This window comes from Aulonocara stuartgranti, assembly GCF_965226115.1.
Source record: "Aulonocara stuartgranti genome assembly, chromosome: 3".
Classification (NCBI taxonomy): domain Eukaryota; kingdom Metazoa; phylum Chordata; class Actinopteri; order Cichliformes; family Cichlidae; genus Aulonocara; species Aulonocara stuartgranti.
The window spans coordinates 15,336,645-15,363,086 of record NC_138941.1 but is presented as its reverse complement, the minus strand read 5'-3'; the positions used below and the strand labels follow the sequence as shown (position 1 = coordinate 15,363,086).

At 44.6% G+C, this 26,442-nt stretch overlaps 2 protein-coding genes across 2 annotated transcripts in view; one reads left to right on the top strand and one right to left on the bottom strand.

The window, feature by feature from the left end:
- The window catches only part of LOC309702569 (uncharacterized protein), a 1,256,944-nt gene that overhangs the window by 191,617 nt on the left and 1,038,885 nt on the right, over positions 1-26,442 (bottom strand). The window contains 1 exon segment of the mRNA XM_082527162.1: positions 14,123-14,299. Coding sequence (XP_082383288.1) covers positions 14,123-14,299 — 177 coding nt within the window.
- The window catches only part of LOC309702615 (uncharacterized protein), a 98,266-nt gene that overhangs the window by 31,951 nt on the left and 39,873 nt on the right, over positions 1-26,442 (top strand). The gene's annotated exons all lie outside the window — the stretch shown is intronic.

Sequence of the window (26,442 nt, the reverse complement as noted above, 5' to 3'; positions counted from 1 at the left end):
TATGATTTTCACTGCCCTATGCATAGCCAAGAAAACAGTCCTCATGAACTGGAAAAATAAAAATAATCTTAATTCTAACCAATATAGAAATTATCTATTAGATTACATTAGTCTTGACACAGCCTCTGCCACCACATCAGATCAATTGCTCTGGGCTCCTTTTATCAGCTCCATCACCTAGTGGGGGTGGGGGGTCATAGTTTGGTCCCGCCTTCACTGTTGTGATTGGTGTGGGGGTAGGGACAGGCTTAGGGCGTCGGGGCGTTCCCCGGAGGCAACTTCCTTGGGGGGCTCAACCCGGGGTAGCGGTCATGTCCGGTTGGGGGCTCTGTTGGCTCTCAGGTGACTGTTTCCTCGCGGCTGCGTGCAGCGGGGCTAGGGGAGGGTCTGTGCTGATGGACGTGGGTTACTGACCTGGTAGCCTGGCTGGCCCTGGGTGGGTCCGGGATGGGCGTGAGGTTCTGGGGGTGCTCCGTCTCTGGGCTGGGGCCCGGGCCGGGCCTTGGGGGCTTGCGTCCTGGTTGGTGTGTTGCCGGGGTTGTGGGCGGGTGGGTGCATGGGGGCCCAGCCCTGGAGCAGGGTGCCGCCGGTGCGTCGAGCCACCTGGGGGGATCTTCAACTGGTGGGGGAGATGGTCACATCTTGCAGGAGCTCTCCTCTCTTCAGGAACTCTCTCTGCAGGAGGGGGAGATACAGGAGAGGTGGAGGAAGATCTCAGCCTGGGCGTTTACTGTCTTATGTAGTCTGGAAGATGAGTGGATGGTGGGGTGGGTGCAGTTTTCTCTGTGGTGGGGTTGGGTGGACTGTCCCGGGCTCTGTGGGGCCAGGGGGCGCTGCTGCACTGGGCCTGGTTGGGCCTGGGCCCCCTTTCCCTGGCGGGTCGCGGAGTATGGGAGTGCCTACTGGGGTCAGCGGGGGAGCTGGCCCCAGGGAGGGGTTACCTGCCTCTCCCTTCCTTCCCTCCCCATCTCCAGCTGCCTCCCTCTTCCCGCTCCACCACAACCACCCACACATGCAGGGCCTTGGAGTAGGGGTATGTCACCAGGGTGCAGAGGAGGCTACCCCCCCTTCTGTCCCCTTCTGGCTGCCTCTGCCTCAATTTTATCCCACAACTTAGACATTCACATTATTCACACTCTCATTACACATACATTTAGGATCTTGGGGGTGGGAACAATCACGGAGTCCAAATTACCATCAGGGTGTACACCTCACCCCTGGCGTCGTTGCCCACCTCTCAATTTTAAATACACTTAGACATTAAGGGCTATCAGGAGGGACTATGCGCTTACCTGCTGCTCCTTGGCAGGTAGCTCCATGCCCTCCTGGGTTTTAATTGCACCTTAGAACACACATGCATCAACACTACAATGAGCGGGTGGAGGGAGGTTTGGAGTCTTCTCCCACCCCCGTTCTCTGCGGCCTGCTGGAGCGGGAGGGCTAGGAGGAGTTGGCCGTCCGACTGCGGTCTGGGGTGTGGGGCCTCCCTGCTGCTACGGAGTCGGGGTGGTCTACCTCTCCCCACCGCAGGGAAAAGGGTAACACCACCTGTGTCTGGGTGCAGTTCCCCCCTCCAGGGGCAAGGGTACCTAGACCCGGTTTGTAGAGTACGCTTGGGGAGTGTGATCGTGTGTACAGCGTCTCTTTATGTCTGTCTCCACGTTAGTTGAGTGTGGAGTAAGTGCACATGAGAGCATGAGGGTGGGAATGAATGTTTGTGTCTGTGTGTGCCTGTATGTCTGTGTCTATATGTCAGGTTGGGTATCAGACGCCACCTCTCTGGGGGACACCTCAGGCCCTCCAAGGTTTGGAGGCCTATCTCCACCCACCACCACTTCCCCTGCCGGTGGCGGAGTCCATTCTATCTCCCTCGGGAATTTTCTGCCATTTACATCTGCGCTGTTTACATTCCACCAGATGCTAATGCTAAGCTAGCATTAGCACAATTGAGCAGCAGCATCAATAACAGCCTGGTAGCACACCCGGACAGTGTCTTTATTGCGGCTGGGGATTTTAACCACGCGGACCTGAAATCTGTACTTCACAATTTCCACCGTAATGTGAAGTGTGCTACCAGAGGAGATAGAACGTTGGACCAGGTGTACACCAACATGGCGAATGCGTACAGAGCCCAGGCTTATCCCCACCTGGGTCTGTCAGACCATCTCTCCCTTCTGCTACACCCAATATACACACAAAAGATCAAGAGCACTGGGATTACAACCAAAACCGTGAGAACATGGCCGCAGGACGCTATTCCGATGCTTCAGGACTGTTTCCACTGCACAGACTGGGATGTATTCAAGGTGCAGGACACTGACAATCGTGTCGCATTGGACAGTTACACCTCCACTGTCTTGGACTACATCTGTTTCTGTGTGGACAATGTAACAACTTGGAAACGATTCCGTGTGTTCCCTAATAATCCACCCTGGATGACACACGGAGTTCAACAACTTATTCGAACAAGGAACAACGCTTTCAAATCCGGGGACCAGGAGGCATACAGTGCTGCCAGGGCCAACCTGAGAAGAGGCATCAAGACTGCCAAGCAGCAGCACAGGAGGCGTATCGAGGCCAGGTTTGAGAACAACACAAACCCAAGGCAGGTCTGGGAGGGCATCAGGGCTATCACGGACTACAAAAGAAGAACACCATCACCCTCAGCCGACAGTTCTACTCTGGCTGAGGATCTAAATCTCTTTTATGCCCGTTTTGACAGGGAGAACACCGACCCTGTCCTGTCCCCTCTCCCCTCAACCGACCCTGCTCCGGTCCTGAGCACTCATGAGCTGAGGCGTGTGTTCCGGAGCATTAACACCAGGAAGGCGGCCGGGCCGGATGGAGTGCTGGGCCGGGTGCTAAAAGACTGTGCTGCGGACCTGGCGGACGTCTTCACCTCTATATATAACACCTCGTTGTCCTGTTCACTGGTACCATCCTGTTTCAAAGCAGCAACCATCGTTCCCATCCCAAAACAGTCAAATGTCACATGTCTGAACGATTTCAGACCTGTGGCACTCACCCCCATTCCCGCCAAATGCCTGGAGAGACTGGTCATTAAACACATCAGAGCTGCTTTTCCACCATCCCTGGACTCGCACCAGTTTGCATACAGGGAGAACCGGTCAACCGAGGATGCGATCGCCACAGTGCTGCACACATTACTGAAGCACTTGGAACACAGGAACACCTATGCACGGCTCCTCTTTGTAGACTACAGCTCGGCTTTTAATACCATCCGGCCATATAAACTCCGTCCCAGACTCCACCAACTGGGACTTAACTCCTCTCTGTGCAACTGGATTGTGGACTTCCTCACTAACCGTAGACAGAGTGTCAGAGTGGGTAAGAACACCTCTTCCACCCTTGTGGTCAACACCGGTGCCCCTCAGGGGTGTGTTCTGAGCCCTCTGCTATACACTCTCTTCACCCATGACTGTATTTCCTCCTGCGCGTCCAATCTCATTGTTAAGTTTGCAGATGACACTACAGTGCTCGGACTTATATCCAACAATGATGAGACAAACTATAGGACAGAGGTGCAACAACTAGAGTCATGGTGCCATGACAATAACTTGGTCTTAAACACCAAAAAGACCAAGGAGATCATTGTAGATTTCCGGAAGAGGGGTCATAACAACCATCTGCCTCTCTTCATTGGCAGTGAGGCGGTGGAGAGGGTGAGCAGTTTTAAATTCTTGGGGGTAACTGTGACCGAGGACCTGTCCTGGGGCAACCATATCACCTCAGTTGTACGGAAGGCCCAACAGCGCCTCTACTACCTGAGGAGACTGCGGAGCGCACACATTCCCAGATCTCTGATGTTGAACTTCTACAACTGTGCCATCAGCAGCGTTCTGACGTATGGATTTCTAGTGTGGTTCCCCAGCTGCACCAAGGCCGATCAGCAAGCACTCCAGCGGGTGGTGAAAGAAGCTGGCAGAATTATTGGAACAAGTCTGCCAGAGATCAGTAATATCTTCCCCACTCGCTGTCTGAGGAGGGTGCACAGTATCCTGCGGGACCAACATCACCCTGCGCGCCACCTTTTCCATCTGCTGCCCTCAGGGAGAAGGTACAGGTCTATACAGGCCAGAACATCCAGACTGGCCAACAGCCTGTATCCACAGGCTGTGAGGCTCCTGAACTCTCTGCCCCCCTCTCACGGACAATAACCATATCCAACTTCTTAATAGCAATGAACTGGTCTGCATTGGTGCATCATATCTTTATTCTCTTCCCCCTCCTGCCCCCCCCCTTTCTTAAATAGATAACTATCATATCTGATATCATATCTCACAGTACAATAATATTGAATGGGTTGCATTGTTGTATTTTGTCATGTTTCTCAGGTCTTTGTCTGAATTTCTACGAACATTATTGCTAAGGATTGTCTTATTGCATTGGAGTCACACTGGGTTAAATATGTACACTTGGGTTTTAAGGGGTATTTATTATTTTCTTCTTTTTTTTTTTGGGTTGTATGGAAGCCCCAAACGCAATTTCATTGTTCTTGACAATGACAATAAATAAATAAATACCTCAGGTGTCGGTGCGTTGGTGGTTCTTTGTGTCTGGGGGTGGGTGTCCAGGTACACACCGGCTCACTCCTTGGCGGCCGCTTATCGGGGCCTGGGGCCTGGGGCTCGCTCGGGCCCCTTCGGAGGTGGGGTGCCCCCGGCCTCTCGGCCTGGGGCTCGGTCACTCAGGCACAGCTGGGGGCCGGCGGAGCTCATGGGCGCGTCACTGCAACTCCCCCTGGCTTCTGCTCCGCGGCTGCTGAGTGAACCCTCATCTGGGACTCTCCTCAGCTCTTACTGGAACAGTGGCGCGGCTGCCCCTCTGTTGGTCTTCCATGGTCTCTTGTGTTCTGGGGGCCTCTGGATGTCTGGAGTTTTGATCTCCTCCATACCCGCTTCACACCCTGGAGGACGGGGCTGTGGCCCCCCCCACACTCCCTAGCAGATCGTTACATGGAGAAACCTTTGGAATACAAGCGCGCTGATCCACACAGGTATGCACACGGGTGTTCACTGCTCGTAGACCCAAATTACACCTTTCTTGGCCGCTACTTCGAAGCACATCTGTCCTGCGTGCTGCACAACAACATTGAATATTTAGTATTTACTGCTGTTTACACTTAGCTAGATTAATGCGATGGTGTTGTGTTTAGTATGTTGCTTTGTTTTTTTTGCTTGTTTTCTATTTTTCTCTCAACAGGTGATCCAGGAGATTTTTTTTTCTCCCCCCCTGTCTCACTGTCCCTCTCCCCTTCTGTTTTTCCTTTCCTTCCTCTTTCTTTCTTCCTTTCCTATCCCTCACTCATGTCTGTCCCGTCTGTAACATCTGAAAATAAAATATAATAAATAATAAAAACAAAGATCGACCAAATGGACCAATACGGCAATGCCACGATGATCCATTTGGCAAAGTAAATCCATTGGGTATCCTTGTTGGTCTTCAGACAACAATTCTGATGGCTAAAGAACCAAATGGGACAGGGCAAAAAAAAAAAAAAAAAAAAAAAAGTGGTAAGGGGTTGTGTGATCACTGTGGAGATAGAAGGGTGTTAGAAACAAATATATATATATATATATATATATATATATATATATATATATATACATGGTGTATCATTTCAAAAACGGGATGTGTTTGACTCTTTTGATTTATTTATGCCTATCCTCACACATTGTTCTGTGTTATTCCGGATGGCCCCGGTTCTTGACACGCTGCGTACTCTGTCTCAGGTCTGGTGTATTAGAACATTTGTAAATATTTAAAACCTTTTTTTACCTTTAAATTGAGTGTCATGTACACATACCTAGCGTATGGCGTGGTCTTATTGCACCCGCTTCTGTAGGTTTTTCTGGACAACTTATTGACCCTGTGCCCAGGGGATAAGACCCGTTAATACAAGGTTTAAACAAACACGCATATATTTAAAACATGTGTAACACCATATATTCCTTGTGTTTTTTAGAGGTGTAGTTTGCCCAATATAGCTTTGTGATCCTGTAGAAACAAAGAGAAATATACATTTAAATGTTACTATGTGTGAAACAGGTAAGATTGCTTCTAAAACAATGAGGCACAGACTGTTTTGTGTGAACTGATGACTGCTTTTAAAAAAAAGAAGAAACACAGACCTTCTGTAAGTGAAACGTGTGGTGTCCCTTTGTGCCGATCTCCTAAAAAATCAGGCTTTTGTTTAGAAAAAGAAAACAGTTTGAATATTTTATGATATACTGGGGTATACATTTAAGAATCCAATAATAGCATTGTTTTACTTACCATATATGTTGTCCATGTTAAAAAGAACGCTGTTAGGTTTGCTGACCGCGTTGATGAACGCTGTCTTATGCTCTCGAGTTCCGTTGTGATACCGTGTGGAAGAATACCAGGTGTCTGATTAGGATGTTTTTATATAGGTGGGACTACTTTCAGTTGTACTCTGAGATGTAGAGATATAAGAGCACGATGTAAGGAAGAAAGGTGGAAAGCCTTTGGAGACTCTGTTGGACATGGTTTCTGCTGGCCTCTGACATGATAAGACTAGTTGCATTAAAGCCATTAACTGTTTGTGAATATACACCTTTGGGCTGGGATGCTCTTGATAAGGAGCTTCATACCTTTTTACAGACTTTTGGGAGCCTAGCTGCTGCACCCCCTCTGTCTAACTGTTACAGAGTGTGTGAATATGTGTTTTTTAGAAGTATCACAGCTTATTTCTAAAAGAATACATGTTGTTTGCGGTGCTCTATTTAAAACTATTGGCCTGTGAAACTTTTAGAAAAGTGAAATGCCCTTAAAGTAGTTAAATCATCTATGTGTAATCATCGAGTCTAACTGCTGCAGACTAGTAGATAATTATAAGACTAGTTGCATTAAAGCCACATTTAGGTTGATACAGCTCTAGTGTGAATATGTACTTTTAGAAGTATCACAGTTTATTTCTAAAGGGATACATGTTGTTTGTGGTGCTCTATTTAAAAAAAAAAAACTACTAGCCTGTGAAACTATTAGAAAAGTGAAATCTTCCTAAACTAGCTAAATTAAATGCTGTGTGGGAATACACGGTTTTTAGAAGTATCACTGTTTATTTCTAAAGGGATACATGTTATTTGCTCCTAAATAGCACTGAAGAAAATGCAAAAGGCTCCTAACTAGTTAAAATACCCCTAAAGTAGTTAAATTAAATCATCTATGTCTAAATAACAGAACTCTGAGACCTATACAATCCTTTAAAAAGAGTTTAATTAAAACACATAATGGTTTCATTAAATAATACTCTATTAAACACATGTGAACTCATATGACCCCTGGACACACACGCACGTGCAAAAAGTCAGTTCTAGCGCACGTGCACACGCACATGGACGCGGCGGGGGATAGGGGAGGGGGGGAAATGCCCTCGGGGTGGGGGGGTGGGGGGGGCAAAAAAAGGTATAGGTATATTACTACTCTGGACTAACAACACTGGTCTCTATGTGCAGCTGGCTGTGAGACCAGTGCTCAGGGAGCGTCTACAAAGTGCAACACTGAAAGAACATCACACACTAATTTGCTTCCAGCACTTTCACACAAACATCTACTGTCATTATTGTCACCAAACTCTGTGGATCCTTTATTGCAAATTCAAATGGGATCAAATGGTCAGACAAAAGAGGGTTATGAGGAAATATGATGAAATGTTGTGTATTAGTAGCAAGTTATTGAATCATTTTCCTCACAAACCAAACAAAATGATTGACAAACATGTTTTTACAAACTCAGTGTTGGACTTGGATCAGCAAGATAAGCTGATGTTTAAAGGCAGTTTAGTTTCGCTGTATGAGAGTCCAGTTATTACTCAATATTTATGGATGATGTTCTTTCAGTGTTGCACTTTGTAGACGCTCCCTGAGCCTCACAGCCAGCTGCACACGGACCAGCTGACATTACCCAGCATTAGAGGCGGGTGTAAAAAAATGGATTTTCCTATTTAAATGGTTTTAATTTGAATAAAGCGATGTTGATTCATTCAATCCTGAATCGATTTTTAATATAAATGTATTTTGCCAGAATCTCAGGTTAAAGCTCCCAAAAGTATTTCAACAACAACCAAAGAGATAAAACAGTAAATGAGAGCAGCTAAACGCACAAAGATGGAAACACAGAGCGTGGATCGTTCACTCGACGGCACGTACACGGACACGCCGTCGGGGCTGAAAGTGGACAGCTCACAGATCCTGAAGCTGCAGGTTTCATCTGTCTCCAACCAAAACTGACTGAACCAGCAGCAGAAGAAGATCCAAACTACGCTTTACGTTTGATGAACATCGTCATGAATTCTCTCTGACTTTGACGTTTACTTCCTGCACAGCTCTCTCTCTCTCTCAGTGTACTTCAAGAACAGTTTACCTTCAAAAATCTGTTTCCTGCATTATTCACTGCTTATTACGCAACAGTCTGCTGTTGTGTTCACTGCTGTCGGCCTCCAAAAACAAAGCCTCATTTCTGCTGTTCAATACTGAAGAAATTGAAACATTTTAAAATGATGAAAGGTTACAAACTGTGATGGCTGCACTTACAGCCACACAGTGGTAATACCCACCATGTTAGTGTAGAGGCTTATAAGTAACATTGCATTCACATTTTTTTCTTTAAATATACGAATTTATTTACAGGACAATAAATAACTGGTTTTGGTTTAGAATTCATTTAACATATCCACATAACACTGCATTCTAAAATAAGTGCGCACATTTTAGTTTACACTGTTATGTATGATTATTTTTTTGTTTTTTGAGTTACCTTAGTTGCAGCTGTTCCAGTCCCTTGATTAAGGAGCCAAGAGGTGGAAAAGGGGCAGAGCGAGCTTTAAAGGAAGACTAAAAATTGGTTCACGCCATAACTCAGGACCATGGGGGGGAATTGGAGTTCATTATGTTTGGTTTAGTTAGGTTTTGTGTGTTTTACCCCTTCTTGTGTTTTTTGTGGGCTGATCAGCCACTATTTAAGTGTCCCCTTGGTCTCGTTAAGTTAGGTCATTTTGTTTGAATTATCAGTTGTGTTGTCAACTTTGAGTAGAGTTTTGTTATTTTGACCTCTTTTATGGGCCCAATATTTTGATTCTTTTTGCATGAGTTAACCAATTATGTTTTTGGGTTAAATAAAAAATCTTTTTTTTGGACTTTAACCTGTGCCTAAGTTTCCTTCACTGCTCGGTCCATCACAAGTGGTGTCAGGAGTGGGATCAGCAGGATTTTTTTTCTCTTTTTTTCCCCTCTTCACTTATCAAGCCATGCACAGAATGGGAAGGAGTGGCAGAGGAGCAAAAGGAGATTGTCAAATCCAGCCAGTTGGAGTGGTAGAGCAAGTAGAAGGAGGAGAGGAAAATGGAGCCTCTGGAGGGGTGGATAGTACTGAGAGCCAAGGTAAGGAGCCGACAATGTCAGAACTGGTTTCCATCCTTCATTCTCATATGGGTCAGCAGGAGGCCCAGGAAGCAAGAAGAAGGGAGGAGTTTATCCGCCAGGAACAGCGCTTTAGAGCACTGCAACATCAGTTTCAGCTGTTGCAGGTAGAAGTGCAAGCTCGTACCTCCCCGGTCCCTGAGCCTCAAATGGAGGTCTCTGAGCCTCAAATGGAGGAACCTAAACAACCAGAAGTAGAGTCCTTTGAAGAGGAGGATCCTCCCTGTGCTGGCTCCAGTAATGAGCAAATACATCCTCAATCAGGTCAGTCTCGCTTTTATGAACCCAGGTTGGAAAAATTGACAGAGGAGGATGATATTGAACATTTTTTAACAACATTTGAACGCATGGCTGTAGTTTGCCGGTGGCAAAAATGGACTGGGTTTTTCATCTGATTCCTTTACTCACTGGCAAAGCAAGAGGTGCGTATGTTCATATGGATATGGATGACTCTCTAGACTATGACAAAGTTAAAGCAGCTATTCTTCAAAAATATGACATTAATCCTGAGACATATAGACTGAGATTCCGTTCGCTGGAGGTAAAACCTGATGAGAATCCAAAAGAACTATATGCAAGATTGAAAGAGTTATATGAGAAGTAGGTAAAGCCAAAAGGAAAAATGGTGCATGAGGTTAGTGAAATATTAATTTTAAAACAATACTTGAGAATGCTGTCTCCTGAGTTACAGATATGGATTAAAGAACGCAATCCAAACTCTGCAGCGGCAGCTGCAGAGCTGGCTGATGTGTTTGTGGCAGCACGGAGAAAAGGACAGCCATGGAGCCACACAGCATGGAAAATGAGAGATGGTTCAAAATCTGTCCCTCACTATCAGAAAGCAGGGGTGAGTAAACCTCCAAAGAGCCAGTCTGTCAATATGCCATCAAGACCTCCACCCAAGACTGTGATTTGTTATTTGTGTGGGATGGAGGGCCACGCAAAACCGATGTGCCCGAAGAATTTTACAAAAATAACTCAGATGTGTTTTGTGCCCCGACAAAGTGTGGAGCCTAAAGTGGAGTTTGAGAATGGTTTCAAAATGACCTTAGTTGAGGTTGATGGGAAACCATTAAAGGCCCTTGTTGACTCAGGAAGTACTCAGACTCTTGTGCACCGAGACTTTGTTCCCGCAAATAAAGTTAATAATGTGGAGACAATCCCTGTTCGCTGCATTCATGGAGATGAGAGGTCATATCCAACAGCAGATCTGTACATCAAGGTACAAGGACAAACGTATATTCTAAATATTGGTGTTGCAGAGAATCTGCCATTTCCAGTAGTGCTGGGTCGAGATCTGCCTGTGTTGTTTGACTTGCTGAATCCTAGTCATACATGCAATGTCGCAGTAACAAGAGCTCAAGCTAAGAAGAAAGAGGAGTCCCTACACCCACTCCGTGCCTTGCCCTTCTATGATGCAGACATAGAGACTGCACCCGGGAAGTCTCGTAAGTCACGTGGATAGAGAAGGCAAGAGAAGTTTCTACATACTGCTGTTCAAGAAGCTCCTAGCACAGAGCCTGAGTTACCTTTGGGTTTCAAAATCCCTGTTAATATTATTGAAATGCAACATGACGATCCATCTCTAACATCTCTGTTCCAGAATGCTGCAGAGAGGAACCAAGGGACTGAGCAAGAATTGAACAGCAGGGGGGAGTTTCTGCTGAAAGATGGCATTCTGTATCGGATCCAAAAGAAACTTGGACAAACAACCTATAAGGTCGCTATTCCAGATCAGCCCCGCTCTAGCAGAGTACTGCACATTAACCTGCTTAAGGAATGGGTGGAGAGACCAAAAGCAGATGTCTTTCTGATCCGGGAGGTTTCGGAGGAGGAGGAAGTGGATGATCAGTATCTGCCAAAACCCACTCCTCAGGACCTGGATCTCAACCATCTTCCTGAGGAAAGACAGGCTCAGGTGAGAAACCTGTGTAAATTAGATGTGTTCAGTGAAAATCCTGGTAGAACGGACATTGTGGAACATGACATTGTGTTGAAAGATGGAGCTTCTGTGAGGAGAATGAGTTACAGGATACCTGAGCGTCTACTGATCCCGTTGAAAGAGGAGATCGACCTGATGTTGTCACTAGGAATCATTGAAGCCTCGAAGAGTGAGTGGTGCCATCCGGTGGTCCTGGTGCCAAAGAAGGATGGCAGTATCCGTTTCTGCATAGACTTCAGGTACCTAAATGCAATATCACAATTTGATTCATATCCAACTCCCCGCATTGATGACATGGTTGAGCGCCTTGGGAAGGCCAGATACCTGACAACAATAGACCTCTGCAAGGGTTATTGGCAGGTACCACTGACTAAGCGCTCAAAAGAGCTGACTGCTTTCCGGACCCCGTGGGGCTTGTTCCAGTTTAAAGTCATGCCCTTTGGACTGCATGGGGCCCCGGCAACATTCCAGAGACTGGTGGACCAGATACTGTCTGACATGTCTGATTTTGCTGCAGCCTACCTTGATGACATAGTGATTTTCAGTTCTACCTGGGAAGAACACCTGCAACACCTGGAGAAGGTATTGGGGCGTCTTCAGTCTGCAGGGTTGACTGTTAATCCAGCTAAGTGTGCCATTGCCAAGGCTGAAACTGAGTACCTTGGGTTTGTGATTGGAAATGGAGTGATAAAACCTCAAGTCAATAAGGTCACCGCCATAGAATCCTGTCCCTTGCCAGAGACCAGAAAACAGCTGAGATCATTTTTAGGTAAGGCAGGATTCTATCATCGGTTTATCCCTCATTTCTCCGCCAGGGCAGCTCTTCTGACGGATCTGACTGGTGCCCGAAGTCCCAATAAGATCACCTGGACAGAGGAGGCTAAGATGGCTTTTCAGGACCTACGACAATCTCTGAGTAGGAGCCCAGTCTTGCACAGCCCTGTTTTGAGAGAAATTTCATTCTTCAGGCTGATGCCTCAGAGAGAGGATTGGGAGCTGTTCTGTTACAGGGACCGCCTGGAGAGCGTCATCCAGTGGCCTTCATCAGCCGCAAGCTGTTTCCGAGGGAAGTGCGATACTCAACCATCGAGAAGGAGGGACTTGCCATCAAATGGGCCCTGGACTCCTTTAGGTATTATCTTCTCGGACGGGAGTTCATATTGGAAACAGACCACAAGGCTCTTGTGGTCTGTGGATAGAGAGAATGAAGGATAGAGAGATGGATAGAGAGAATGAAGGACACAAATGGAAGGATCACGCGATGGTACCTTGCAATCCAGCCATTCCGGTTCACTATCAACCACATCTCCGGCAAAGATAACTGTACTGCAGACTGTCTCTCTCGCTGTCCCAGGGAGAGATCTGAAGAGGGGGAGTGTGTGATGGCTGCACTTACAGCCACACAGTGGTAATACCCACCATGTTAGTGTAGAGGCTTATAGGTAACATTGCATTCTCATTTCTTTCTTTAAATATAGGAATTTATTTACAGGACAATAAATAACTGGTTTTGGTTTAGAATTCATTTAACATATCCACATAACACTGCATTCTAAAATAAGTGCGCACATTTTAGTTTACACTGTTATGTATGATTATTTTTTTGTTTTTTGAGTTACCTTAGTTGCAGCTGTTCCAGTCCCTTGATTAAGGAGCCAAGAGGTGGAAAAGGGGCAGAGTGAGCTTTAAAGGAAGACTACAAATTGGTTCACGCCATAACTCAGGACCATGGGGGGGAATTGGAGTTCATTATGATTGGTTTAGTTAGGTTTTGTGTGTTTTACCCCTTCTTGTGTTTTTTGTGGGCTGATCAGCCACTATTTAAGTGTCCCCTTTGTCTCGTTAAGTTAGGTCAGTTTGTTTGAATTATCAGTTGTATTGTCAACTTTGAGTAGAGTTTTGTTATTTTGACCTGTTTTATGGGCCCAAGATTTTGATTCTTTTTGCATGAGTTAACCAATTATGTTTTTGGGTTAAATAAAAAATCATTTTTTTGGACATTAACCTGTGCCTAAGTTTCCTTCACTGCTCGGTCCATCACACAAACTCTCAGCTGTGTCTGTAATCAAACCTCTGTAACTTTGCTTCACTTCAGCAGCATCAGCTCATGTTCACATGTTGATTCATGGTTTGCTTCAGTTTTTGATGGACTGCAGAATATTTTGAAGGTTATCTGCTATAAAAAGCCAGAACAGGAAAATCTGCTTCATGTGTTTCTGTTTAATCCTCAGTGACTTTGAAACAAAGGCCTCTGCTGTGATGATCACACCTCTGATCAAGTTTCACAGTGTCAGCTTTGTTTTTATACATATGGATATGTGCTGATAAATGATCACAGTTATAATATTTCCCACTGTCTGCTGTGTACCGTGACCTTTGACCTGCTAAAGACAGTCAGCTGTGGATTATTCATTGTTGTGTCTGATACTTAGAACTGTGAGGAAGAACACTACACAGTTAATCAGGGTCCCCTCTCTCTGAATCAGGAAAGGTGGGCAGGCCGCGTGTGGGCCACGGGCCATACGTTGAGTCTCACTGTTTGAAATGTGAACATTGTTCTGCTGCAGTCAATGGACTAAACCAGAGAAGAAGAAAACAGACTTTACCATGAAGATCCTCAGTGTGGATCAGTATAATATCAGCCTGATGTCTGCAGTGTAGTGTCAGCACAACTTTCACATCATATTCATCTCAGCACAACTAAAACATGCTGACTGACCCCAGAGTTTCAAGTCCACATCCTGGACTCTCCAGGAAACCACACAGATGCTTCACTCCTGGATCCTGCAGGTCGTAGTTGTTACTTAGGTCCAGCTCTCTCAGATGGGAGGGGTTGGACTTCAGTGCTGCTGCCAGATAATCACAGCTGATCTTTGAAAAACCACAGCGCCCCAATCTGTATAAGAATGAAAGATGTAAGTTTATTAGACAAAGTGTGAGCTTGAAATCATTCAGTGTTTCATCATCTGTTCAGAGCTGAAGAAGGTTCAGAATGTAGAAGTTTAGAAAATGGAAACTCCAAACAGCTGAAGCCAACAGGAAGCAGCTTCAAACAAACACAACAAGAGAAAAAACTCTGAATGTTTCACATTAAAGTCGTACATTTATCATAAAAACAGGACAAAGACTTGAAAAAGTCGTGTTTTTCCTTCCAGGAACCACAAGGCTTCACTTTTAAAGGTGAAGTGTGAAAGAAATGGACATATTTGAAGTCCAACACCTTTTTCCAGTCACATTATTAAAGCAGACAAACTACAAGCTCATTTTCATTCCAACAAGTCATCTTCTGACCTGGACTAACAACACTGGTCTCTATGTGCAGCTGGCTGTGAGACCAGTGCTCAGGGACAGTCTACAAAGTGCAACACTGAAAGAATATCACACACTAATTTGCTTCCATCATCCAACCTGAAGAGGAAACAGAGACGACTCCCCTTCAAAGTAAAAGCTGCTCCTTTTGGACACAGTATCAAAGAAAGTCTACAGAATAACATAGAAAAGAAAGAAAAAAGTTTTGGTTGTTTTTAAATTGTGCAGAAATGAAACTACACTAAGCTCAATTATGTGACAGACATTTCATCCCATGTCAGTTTGGCCTCATCCTGGGCCGGATTATCCAGCACACACTCTGACCACAGGCCCAGGGGCCACGCACAGCTGGGCTCCATCCAAGAGACAGGAAACAAACCAACACAATAATAAAAAGCACCATGTGATCTTCTTACATCTTCAAGACAAACATAGTAAAAATATGAGCATATTTGTTTCCTGATAAAATGATGTGACAGGTAGAACAGAGTAAAGTGGTGGTGTTACAGCCTTTCTCCCCTCTGCTGCCGAGGCTGTTAGTCTCTCCCAAACTCAGCTACAGGACTTCCAAATGAATGAAAGCAGCAGAAGTGGCTTTACAAATGAAAGAGGAAGAGGAGAAGAAGAGGAGAGGGAGGCCACCCTGACCATCACTCCAGCTGAAAACATCACACTTCCATTAAAGTTGGTGAGAAAATGTTGAGCAGGATGAGCTGCTGGCTAATCTGGAGGCTGTAGCAGCAGCTCACAGTCACAGTGGATTTCCACTCATGAAAAAGCTCTGGCTGCTTCATTTCTCATCTCATATCAAAGACTTTAGTGAAGCTGTACTGTGATGCTTCCGTTCCATATTCCAGTGAAGCCTCCATAATGATTTCAGCTGTTCTGTACACACACTGTGTTCCCTTCAATAATTTCTAATTATTGAAGAAGGAAAAGAAGCCGAGCTCTCAAATCCAGCTGGCGAGGGTCCATCACACATTTGTGCCCAGGGCTCTGTATGCTGGACATCCAGCCGTGGCCACATGGAGCCATCATGGATTTAGTGTGAACAATAAAATAGGCAGTGATGTTTCCACATCTGGTCCAGAACATAATGACATTAAAATGATGTGATTACATGAAACTGGCAGATCCTGGTTCAGCCTCCAGTCTGCAGTCATGTCAGCATCACGTCCCACCTTCACTGGAGGCCATCTTCATTTTTATTGTCAAACTCTACTCTGATTGTATGGCCTGGAATCCATGTTACCCATAATGCAACAGGCGTCAGAGACGGGCAGAAAGAGTGTGAGATGTTTTACAAAGTGAAAACAGTTCTTATTTTTTTAATAACGTTGAGCCAAAGTGAGAGAAAAAGGAGCTTTATGGAAGGAATGAATGTGATGAATGAGTCATTACATCTACACCTGAATCACAACACTCACAACACTCCAGCAGGCGCAGCCATTGGCCATCAGCTGTGCAACACTCACACAAATTTATCAACTGGGTTTAATATTTTGCCACATAGATCATTTATGTGCTTCAACTCTTCTTACATTTTACCGCCAACACGTTTCAAAATGAGCAGCCTTTACTTTGAAGGCCAGCTGTCTCTGTTTCCTGTTTTCATTGTTGGATAATGGAACAAGTCGAAGCTTCAGTGCGTTGAATTGTGTTACACAAAAATAAGCAAAGTTTTCACGTTGTTCAGGCAGAATCAAGCATTGAAGAATGAATTCAGACATCAATAAACATTTTCATCAGCACAAGCAGGACAATGAAACCTGGAAATACCCCAAAATGCCATTTCTCATTCTACAACTTCAACAACTGCACATGAATTATACTTCATGCACAGACGCACAGTCTCTGAGTCCTGCTTTGTTGTCATGTTTGGGCCTGTGTTAGGCTGCTCTGTGTTCCTCTGCTTTAACACACACCTCACCACAGCAGCTGTGTGGGTCGTCTCTGTAGCAGCCATATCAGCTTCTGATACATGAACATCATCACAGCTCCAAACTTCACCTTTATTAGCTTCGACATTCATGTCTTTCTTTTCCCTCTCTGTTTCCACAAAAGCTCAAAGTCTCTGCAGCCTGTTTTTATCTGCTATCATCAGATCTTCATCATCCTCATTCACATCCCTCACACACTCTACAGCCTCATCAGCACTGACTTCATCTTCACTGACTGATGGAGCACAACATGAACCTGTGGAGGCTGAAACACTGTCCTGTCAAACATCTCCCCGTCACCACTCCACTTCTGTCAGCCTTTAAATGAACCCTGCTCAAGTCTGTCACTTCTGTTTGGAGCCAAAAGGAAAAACTGTTGTTCAGTCGTTTGGAAAGACAACATTTCTGAAAGCACTCAAACTTCTTCACATTTGTCTTCAGACACATCCTGAACATTGAGGAACTAAAGAAAGTTTCAAACATTAATCAAAGACCTGAAATATAGCAAAACAACAACAGCCACAGTCAGTGAACTCACCTCAGAGTCTCCAGTCGACAGTTTGGACTCTCCAGTCCAGCACACAGAAGCTTCACACCTAAATCCTGCAGCTGGTTCTGACTCATGTCCAGCTCTGTCAGATGGGAGGGGTTGGACTTCAGAGCTGAGGCCACAACTTCACAGTGAGTCTCTGAGAGTCGACACAGAGTCAGTCTGTGATGATAGAAAATATAAAATGTGTTATTATAAAAGCAGAAAATCTGCATTATAAACACAGACTGAATGTATATGAAGACAAAACAGAGTGAGGTCATAATCTGATGAATCTGCTCTTCACATCTGTGCTTCAGCTCCTCTTACTGTGTTTGACATGACACAACGATTGAGTCTCTCTCAGACCTGCAGACTTTTAATGAGAATCTTTGTTTGGCTTTAATCTGCAGATGAAGGAGGAAGATGGTGTCACATTTAGGCTTCCACAATGTCCACAGTCTGTCACTGAGATCTGATCCAGAGTCAGAGTGAAGACACACATTTGGACTGTTTCCTGTTTTGACTCCAGAACATTTTGAATGAGTTCAGCTCAGTGAAGAGTTCCAGCTGGAAAGATGATCTCTGTTTGCTACCTGCTGTCAGGTACGACTGTTCACGTCCACACGCAGGAAAAACCTGCTGACTGTTACCAAACGGAGCAGAAATCTCATCACTGGACAATAATGATGAATGAACTCAGAGCTGCTGATATCAGATCTGATTTCAGGGGAACTAAACACAGAAATGATTGGCTCATTTTAGCTTTCTGAGCCATTATCTGCTGCTGTGTCGCTAGTTGGCAGAAAATGATTTGTATTCCTGTTCAGGGCTTCAGTGTTTATGAGTCCAGATCCAGGTGACAGCAAGTCAAAATGATGTTACCTGTCTGTGTCCAGCAGCAGCCTGTATTCACTTTGAATATTGTTATAACCTGACATGGATCAGTTTGTCTTTGATTGGTTTGTAAATGTGATAAGGAAGAAGAAGATCACTTATGTAAGTTGGAGCTACACCGTGCAGGGCCCTATAAGTCATGATTATGATCTTAAATTGGACCCTGAACTTGACAGGGAGCCAATGCAGTTGAATCAGCAGGGGAGTATTTGTGATGCTTTATCAGAAGCCTAGCAACAGAAATTTTGAACACCCTGCAGTCGTTCCAGGGAGGCAGTACTTAAGCAAGTAAACAAGGAATTACAATAGTCTAAGCGAGATGAAACAAAAGATAAAGAAAAAAAAATAGAACAAAATAATCATTTCCAATTCGGAACGTGACACAATGGGACTCAGCTTAGCGATAGTTCTTAAATGATAAAAACAAGAGCGAACCAAGGATTTAACGTGTGTGTCCAGCGTCAGAGCTGGATCAAGAGTGACACCAAGGTTCCTAATGGAGGATTTAATATAAGAAGCAAGAGGGCCTAGATTTTGAACCACAAGGGGAACAAAGACAATGACTTCTGTTTTATCAGCATTTAGTTGAAGGTAATTACCAGCCATCCAATCTCTAACGGAATCTAAGCAGGACTGCAAGATTTGGAGCTTAGAAACATCAGTTGGCTTAAAACAGATATATAGCTGAATATCATTGTTAAGGTTAATTGTTAAATGTTTGTTATTTTTATGCTTACCATTTGTACATAATTTTAAGGAATTATTTCTGTCCTCACCTCCCCAGATTCTTAAGATTCTGGGAGGGGGGCGGTAGTGTTTTTATCACAGGAACACCCTTGTGAATGTCTGTTTGATTCCTCCCCTTTGTATGGCTTCACTGTGTTATCTAGGGTGAACCATCTAGGGTGTGGGGGAGACTACCCTCTTTATGACCAAGGATGTTCCTCCTGTGCTTTTACCCTTCGATCAGCAGGATCACACACACACACACACACACACACACACACACACACACACTCTCTTACATAAGTTCACATATATACATACAAATGCCTTGTCTTAGGACCATGTGGGCGTGGCTTTGTTCTGACGTGTTTTGTGTGAACTGTCTCTCAATAAAAGGTAGCAGGAGGAGGTCAGATCTGGGGGTCATTTTCGTGGTGGACACAGACGAGGCCTCCCTTGCGCAAATAATTGATCGATCAACTGTCTTGATCCACCCAGTGGTTTAATCTATCTAACAAAATAAGATGATCAACAGTGTCAAAAGCAGAGGTCAGATCCAGCAACATCAAAACAGTGCACTCACCAGCATCATAATTCATCAAAATATCATTAGACACTCTAAGAAGTGCAATTTCAGTATAGTGAGTCTTCCGAAAGCCAGATTGAAATTTATCAAGAATGTTATGTTTATCTAGAACAACTGTGAGTTGCTTGGCCACAACCTTTTCTAAAATCTTGGCAATAAAAGGCAATTTTGAGATGGGTCTGTAACTGGAAAGCAAAGAAGGATCAAGTTTAGGGTTTTTTAAAAGCGGGTGAATGACAGCACTTTTACAGTAACCAGGGACCTGACCAGAGAGTAGAGATGCATTAATAATTTTAAGAACACTAGGACCAATAGACTCAAAAACATTTTTAAACAAAGACCCAGATAAAATATCAAGGGGGCAAGAGGATGATCTCATTGAAGTAACCAGCTTCAATAACTCAGGTAAAGACACTGGTGAAAATCTTTCAAATATGACAGGCTTAAGTAAAATCGGAACAGGCAAATGGTACATGGAGGGAGAGATGTTGCTCCTTACATTGCTAATCTTTTGAACAATGAAGGAAAGAACAATTTCACAGTCATCATTTGAAGAAATTGGGACAGCAGCAGAAGCCGGAGCAACTACATCCCTAATAGTGTCAAATAAAACCTTATCAGAGTTACCTCTGCTCCTAGAGACTAGGTTTGAAAAATAAGCAGCCCTTGCATCACGAATTGAAGCATTAAAGGAAACTAAAAGGTCTTTTAAATGAAAGAGATGAACCTGTAAACGAGTCTTTCTCCACAAATGCTCAGCTTTACGACAGACATGCTTTAAACAGCGAATGCTGTCGTTTATCCAGGGCGAGGGTTTTGTAACAGGGGCTAGTCTAGTTTTAATAAGGCAAATATTATCGATAATAGAAAGACAGTAATTATTAAAAAGATTTGTTAATAAATCAACATCATTAGAAGCAGGCAGAACCAAATTAAAAACGTCAGAAAATTTAGCAGCAGTAGAAGAATCTAAGACGCGCGAGCTAAAAGCACGATGCTCAGGATGAGGCAAATAAAAAGACAAATGAAATATAATACAATAATTGTCCGAAATAAAAATATCCTCAGAACTAATACAGTCGATGGTTAAGCCAATAGTAAAAACAAGGTCCAGAGTGTGCCCTTTGGTGTGGGTGGGGCCAGATACATGCTGTGTGAAGTGAAAAGAGTCCATGATGCTAAGAAAACCTCTGGCAAAGAGGTCAGAGTCATCATCAATGTGCATATTAAAATCGCCAATTATTAGAAGTAGTGAGGAGGATGGAGAGAGAGAGAGGACAGAGGGTGAAGTTAGAAACACTAAAAGGATTTTTCATGGATTTCATGGATGATTTGAGTGATTTCCAGCAGGACACTTAAACATGTCAGTGGATGTCCTAAAGAACATATTCACTGATATGAAACGTGTCATTGAACAGGATTAATATCAGTGGAAACATGGTGGAAACAGCTGTGACTGCATGGATGTGACACACTTCAAATCTGTTCTCCACTCTTGGATTTGGGATCCATGGAGCTGCTGCTGAGTCTGTACAATAAAGGAATGGTGTGGAAGGTTGCAGCGTACGGACACAAACACTTTGTGCTTACAATCTGATTTTATTTTCAACATTAAACTACTAACCTACACTGATCAATGATGTTAATGATCACATCTGGACTCACCGAGCCTTTCTGCAGTTCCTCACAGCTGGAATCAGTCTCTTTCGTCCCAGCACTGATGTGTTGTACTTCAGCAGGTCAAACTCATCCAGAACCTCCTCTGACATCTGCAGCATGAAGGCCAGAGCTGAGCACTGGATGTCAGAGAGTTCCTTCTTTGATCTGTTCTCTGACTTCAGGAACTCTTGGATCTCCTGATGTACTGAGAGGTGGTTCATCTCCATCAGACAGTGGAAGATGTTGATGCTTCTGTCAGGAGAGATTTTATCACTGTTCATCCACTTCAGGTTGTTGATGACTCTCTGGATGGTTCCTGGACTGATCTCTGTCTGACCCAGCAGACCTACTAAGAGTCTCTGGTTGGACTCCAGACAGAGGCCATGAAGGAAGCGAACAAACAGGTCCAGGTGGCCATTTTTACTCTGGAGGGATTTCTCCATGGCTCGTTTAAGGAAATCATCCAGAGAGGACTCGTTGTATTTTTTCCCCAAAAAGTTCTTCAGCACCTCTGTCTTCCTGTTGGTGTGACAGTGGAACATGTAGACAGCAGCCAGAAACTCCTGAATGCTCAGATGAACAAAGCAGTAGACTGGTTTCTGGAAGATCACACACTCTCTTTTGAAGATCTCTGTACAAGCTCCTGAGTACACCGAGGCCTCTGTCACATCCAGACCACACTGCTCCAGGTCTTCTTGGTAGAACATGATGTTTCCTTTCTCCAGATGTTCAAACGCCAGCCTCCCCAGCTTCAGAAGAACTTCCCTGTCAGCCTCCATCAGCTCCTGTGGACTCGTCTCACGTCCCTCATGGTACTTGTTCTTCTTCTTCTTTGTCTGAACCAGCAGGAAGTGTGAGTACATGTCAGTCAGGGTCTTGGGCAGCTCTCCTCTCTGCTCTGTAGTCAACATGTGCTCCAGAACTGTAGCAGTGATCCAGCAGAAGACTGGGATACTACACATGATGTGGAGGCTCCTGGATGTCTTCATGTGGGAGATGATTCTGCTGGACAACTCTTCATCACTGAATCTCCTCCTGAAGTACTCCTCCTTCTGGGCGTCAGTGAAGCCTCGTACTTCTGTTAGCATGTCAACACATGTAGGAGGGATCTGATTGGCTGCTGCGGGTCGGGAAGTTATCCAGACGAGAGCCGAGGGAAGCAGATTCCCCTGGATGAGGTTTGTCAGCAGTTGGCTGACTGATGACTTCTGTGTGACATCAGACAGCAGCTTCCTGTTGGTCAAATCCAATGAAAGTCTGCTTTCATCCAGGCCGTCAAAGATGAACAAAAGCAGAGAGGCAGCCAGCTTCTCTGCTGTGACCTTCTGTAATGTTGGATGGAAAACATGGAGCAGCTCCAGAAGACTGTACTGCTCATCTCTGATCAGGTTCAGCTCCCTGAATGAAAGCAGAACCACCACACTGACATGTTGGTTCTCCAAGCCCTCTGCCCAGTCCAGAGTGAACTTCTGCACTGAGAAGGTTTTTCCAACACCAGCCACGCCGTTGGTCAGAACCACTCTGATGGGTCTCTGTTGGTCAGGTAAGGCTTTAAAGATGTCCTGGCACCTGATTGGAGCGTCATGGAGGGCGTCCATCTTGGAAGCTGTCTCCAGCTGCCTCACCTCATGTTGGGTATGAACCTCTTCACTCTGTCCCTCTGTGATGTAGAGCTCAGTGTAGATCCTGTTGAGGAGGGTTCTACTTCCTGTTTCATCACTTCCTTCAGTCACACGTTCACATCTCCTCCTCAGACTGATCTTATGTTCATCTAAAACCTCCTGCAGACCAACATCTGCTGAAAGAAAGAAAAACAATGAGACTAAAGAGAAAGAAAACTCTTCAATGTCTGAACAACACAAGAAGTCCAGTTTTCAGAAATGAGTCCATCAGCAGACAGATGTTCAGTCTTACTTTGTACACAGCTGCTCTGACTGGCTGTCTGCAGTCCAGCTCTGCTTCTGGATCTTTCTCCACACTGGGGACAGGAGGAGTCTCCTGATGGAGCAGACTGGTCCCAGTATGAGGAGATGCACTGTCTGCAGAACCAGTGTCCACAGCTGGTAGAGACTGGATCCTTCAGGACGTCCTGACACAAAGCACAGCAGGACGGCTGCTCCTCCTCACAAATACCACTCCTCTTCCTCTCTCTGTGAACACATTTCTTCATCACTAAAACATTTACTGTCAGTGAAAAACATCCAGATGTGACCAAACTGCAGTTCCTCACAGTTCCTTTGATTTCATCAACACTAATGAGCTGCTCTTCCTGTCTGCCTGTCTCATTAAACACTGAGTGAATACAAACTCAACACTTCCTGCAGACTTCCTGACTTCACAATAAAAGCTTTCCATCAGAGAGACAGTTATGACTTTCACTGTTTTACAGCCGCTGTGTGCAGATTATCTGGGTCAGTTCACTCTGAAGCAGCTTAGAAGTGTCCGTGTAGAGCCGTGGTCTGACACACAGAGACTTCTGATTTTCTCTATTGAAACAAACATGATGAAGATGAGCAGGTTTCTCTTCTAGTATAAACTCTGTGTCTCTCTGGCTGGCTCATGATGGCTTTTCAGGTTTTATGTTTTGCTCTCTCCTGCTATGGTTTTGCCTGCCTGGGTGGAGCTTGTAATGGCCTCTCGCTCTTGGTCCACACAGTTATGATGATTACACCACCTGTTGCTGATTCACCTGGGCTTACCGGTAACCATTTAACGCTGCGGCATGGAGCAGTTTGTCGCTGGGACATTGACCCTCCTGTGTTCATGATCTCAGCTCCTTGCTAAGAAATCTCTCTCTAAATTCACCAGTTGGGTTAACTTTGAGTAAATATTTCCCTGGACCTGGTTACAGACGCTTACCTGTGATTCCCGTGTGAGGCTGTGTGAGTGCAGAGCAGGACAAGAGTGACTGAAGAGGAGTGAGTGTGGACTCCATTCCCTCTTTTCCCTGGAGCCCTGGACCCCCTCCCCAACTCACTGTACATATATAGAGTAGGGCTGGGTATCGTCACTGATTTCTAGAATCGATTCAATTCCGATTCACAAGGTCCCGAATCGATTCGATCCACGATTCGATTTAATTCGATTCGATTCGATTCGATTTAAATCTGGGACATTTTGACAGTCAGAAATATAATTCAGATCAGTACATTTACATATTTTTGTATCAATAAAAAGGAAGCTGACAAACGCAAGACTTTATCACAGGTGTGAGCGTAACAGCAGATGCCTTTGTGTCAAAGCAGCTGAGGATAAAACACAGAAAAACATGAAGGTGATTTTCCTGTCCTGGGATTTTATAAAAATATTCTGCAGTACATTGCATTTTGAATAATTTTAAAAAGTTTAAATTTGTTCAGTATTGAACAGCAGAAATTATGTTTTCTTTTCGGAAGAATGTAAAAGGGAAAAAAACAGCGGCTGACAGCGCTGTAAGCAACAGTAGACTTGTGCGTAACAAGCAAGCGAATAATGAAGAAAGGGAAACTGTTCTTGAAGTACAGAGAGAGAGAGAGAGAGAGAGAGAGGGAGGGAGAGAGAGAGAGAGAGAGAGAGAGAGCTGTGCATCGAGGTGGAAGCAAAACAGTAAAAGTCAGAGTGAATTCATGACGATGTTTATGTGAAGCGTTTGGATCTTCTTTTGCTGCTGGTTCGGTCAATATTGTTTGGAGAGACATCAAACTAACAGCTTTAGAATAAGCTCATAAAGGGCGTGAACACAAAGCGCCGACCCGCCGACAGATCAGAATCAGCGAGCTGTCGGCTTTCAGCCCCGACCGTGAGAAAGGCGACATCTAACTGATTCTGATCCGCGGGTCGCGCTGTGTGTTTCAGTCTATGTGCAGAATCCGTGTACCTGCTCTCATTTACTGTCTTAACTGTTTGGTGGTTGTTGAAATTTTGTGAGATGTCACCAGAGATTCTGGCATATCGGACAAAATAAATTTATATTAAAAAATCGATTCAGGATTTTAATGAATCGATTTTACGTTATCCAAGCCATTTTAATCGATGAATCGATTATAAAAACCCACCCCTAGAGGTAATGTGTGTCTAGATGTTGTTCCTGACTCTGTATTTTTGAATAAATCCTCATGTTTAATATCAGCTCAGCTCTTTTTCACACACATTTCTATGTTGGTATGTGAAGCGGTGTGTGTTGGAGTGTTTCCACAAACACAGCAGTCAGAGTGGAAAGAGTGGATGTTGTAGGAGGTGTTTGTGTAGTGAAGAGGCTGAGTGTCTGTAGGACTCCAGCTGCTCCAGCAGGTGTCTCCTTTGTGCTTTGCTTCAAACACAGTGTAGGGAGGAGCTTCCACTCAGGTGTTTCAGGTGTTGCTGGATGGAGGAGGACAAATAGTTTTTCCCTTCAGTGACACTTCAGCAGCTCAATGTTCTGGGAGATGTTTGTCTTTATGAAGGTTTATGGATTCTTGTTCTTACTTTGGTTAAACTGAGCAATACATTTTCCATCTAACATTTAAAGTAAATTTCCAGGTGAATAAAAGATCTGCAGCTGCAGCCTCTGTATTGTATGATGCTGCAGAATGCTGTGGTAGCTGTTTGGTTCCGGGTGCCTCTCACTCTGTACAAAGTCGAAGTCTTTTCTTCACAGCTGAAACTGAGACTTACTAGGATCATTATTAAGCTGCGATTGAAGCTGTTGTCCTGTGAGCCGCCTATCACGCAAGCTGTTAACTCTCAGAAAATTGTTCTCTGATTCAGTTGTGTCTTTGGGCCTGCCAGATCTCTTCCTGTCACAGTTTGTTTCTGAGTCTTTGATGGTGAAGGCCCACCAGAGGCTCAGTCAAACTGGCGATAGCTGTGTCCCAATTCAGGGGCTGCACACTTCGGAGTACTCCGAAGAGCGAGAAGGGCGGAAGTCCGAGACTTGCAAAATGATCTAACTTCCATCGCACTGCTCAGGTTGCCTAGCAACCGTGACACTAACAGCTAGAAACATTTCATACAGAATTATTTGACAGAAATGAAGGAAAAAAATGTTTTTTTATCAGATGTTTTGATTTGTTGAGTATCTGAGGCTGAGACCAAGGGACTGTAAAAACATGATTGTTGGGCTATATTTCTATATCCAACTTTATTTTTAAGCTTAGCTAGTACAGAGCTTTCCAAAGTTTGGGGCCCTCTGGGGGGGCGCAGAGCCATTGCAGGGGGGGGGACACGGTATGAAAAGGAAAAAAAAAGAAAGAATGCTTGGATGCTGCTAGCATAATTGACAGGTTTTTTGACGGGAGCCCCGTCAAAAACCTGTCAAAAAAACGCAAAGGGAGAGATGAAGCATCCAAACCAACTTCCTTCCAAGCCAAAGACTAGGAAATATGGTGAAGCATATCTTCCCTTTGGCTTCACCTGCACAAGTGCCAATGTAGGTC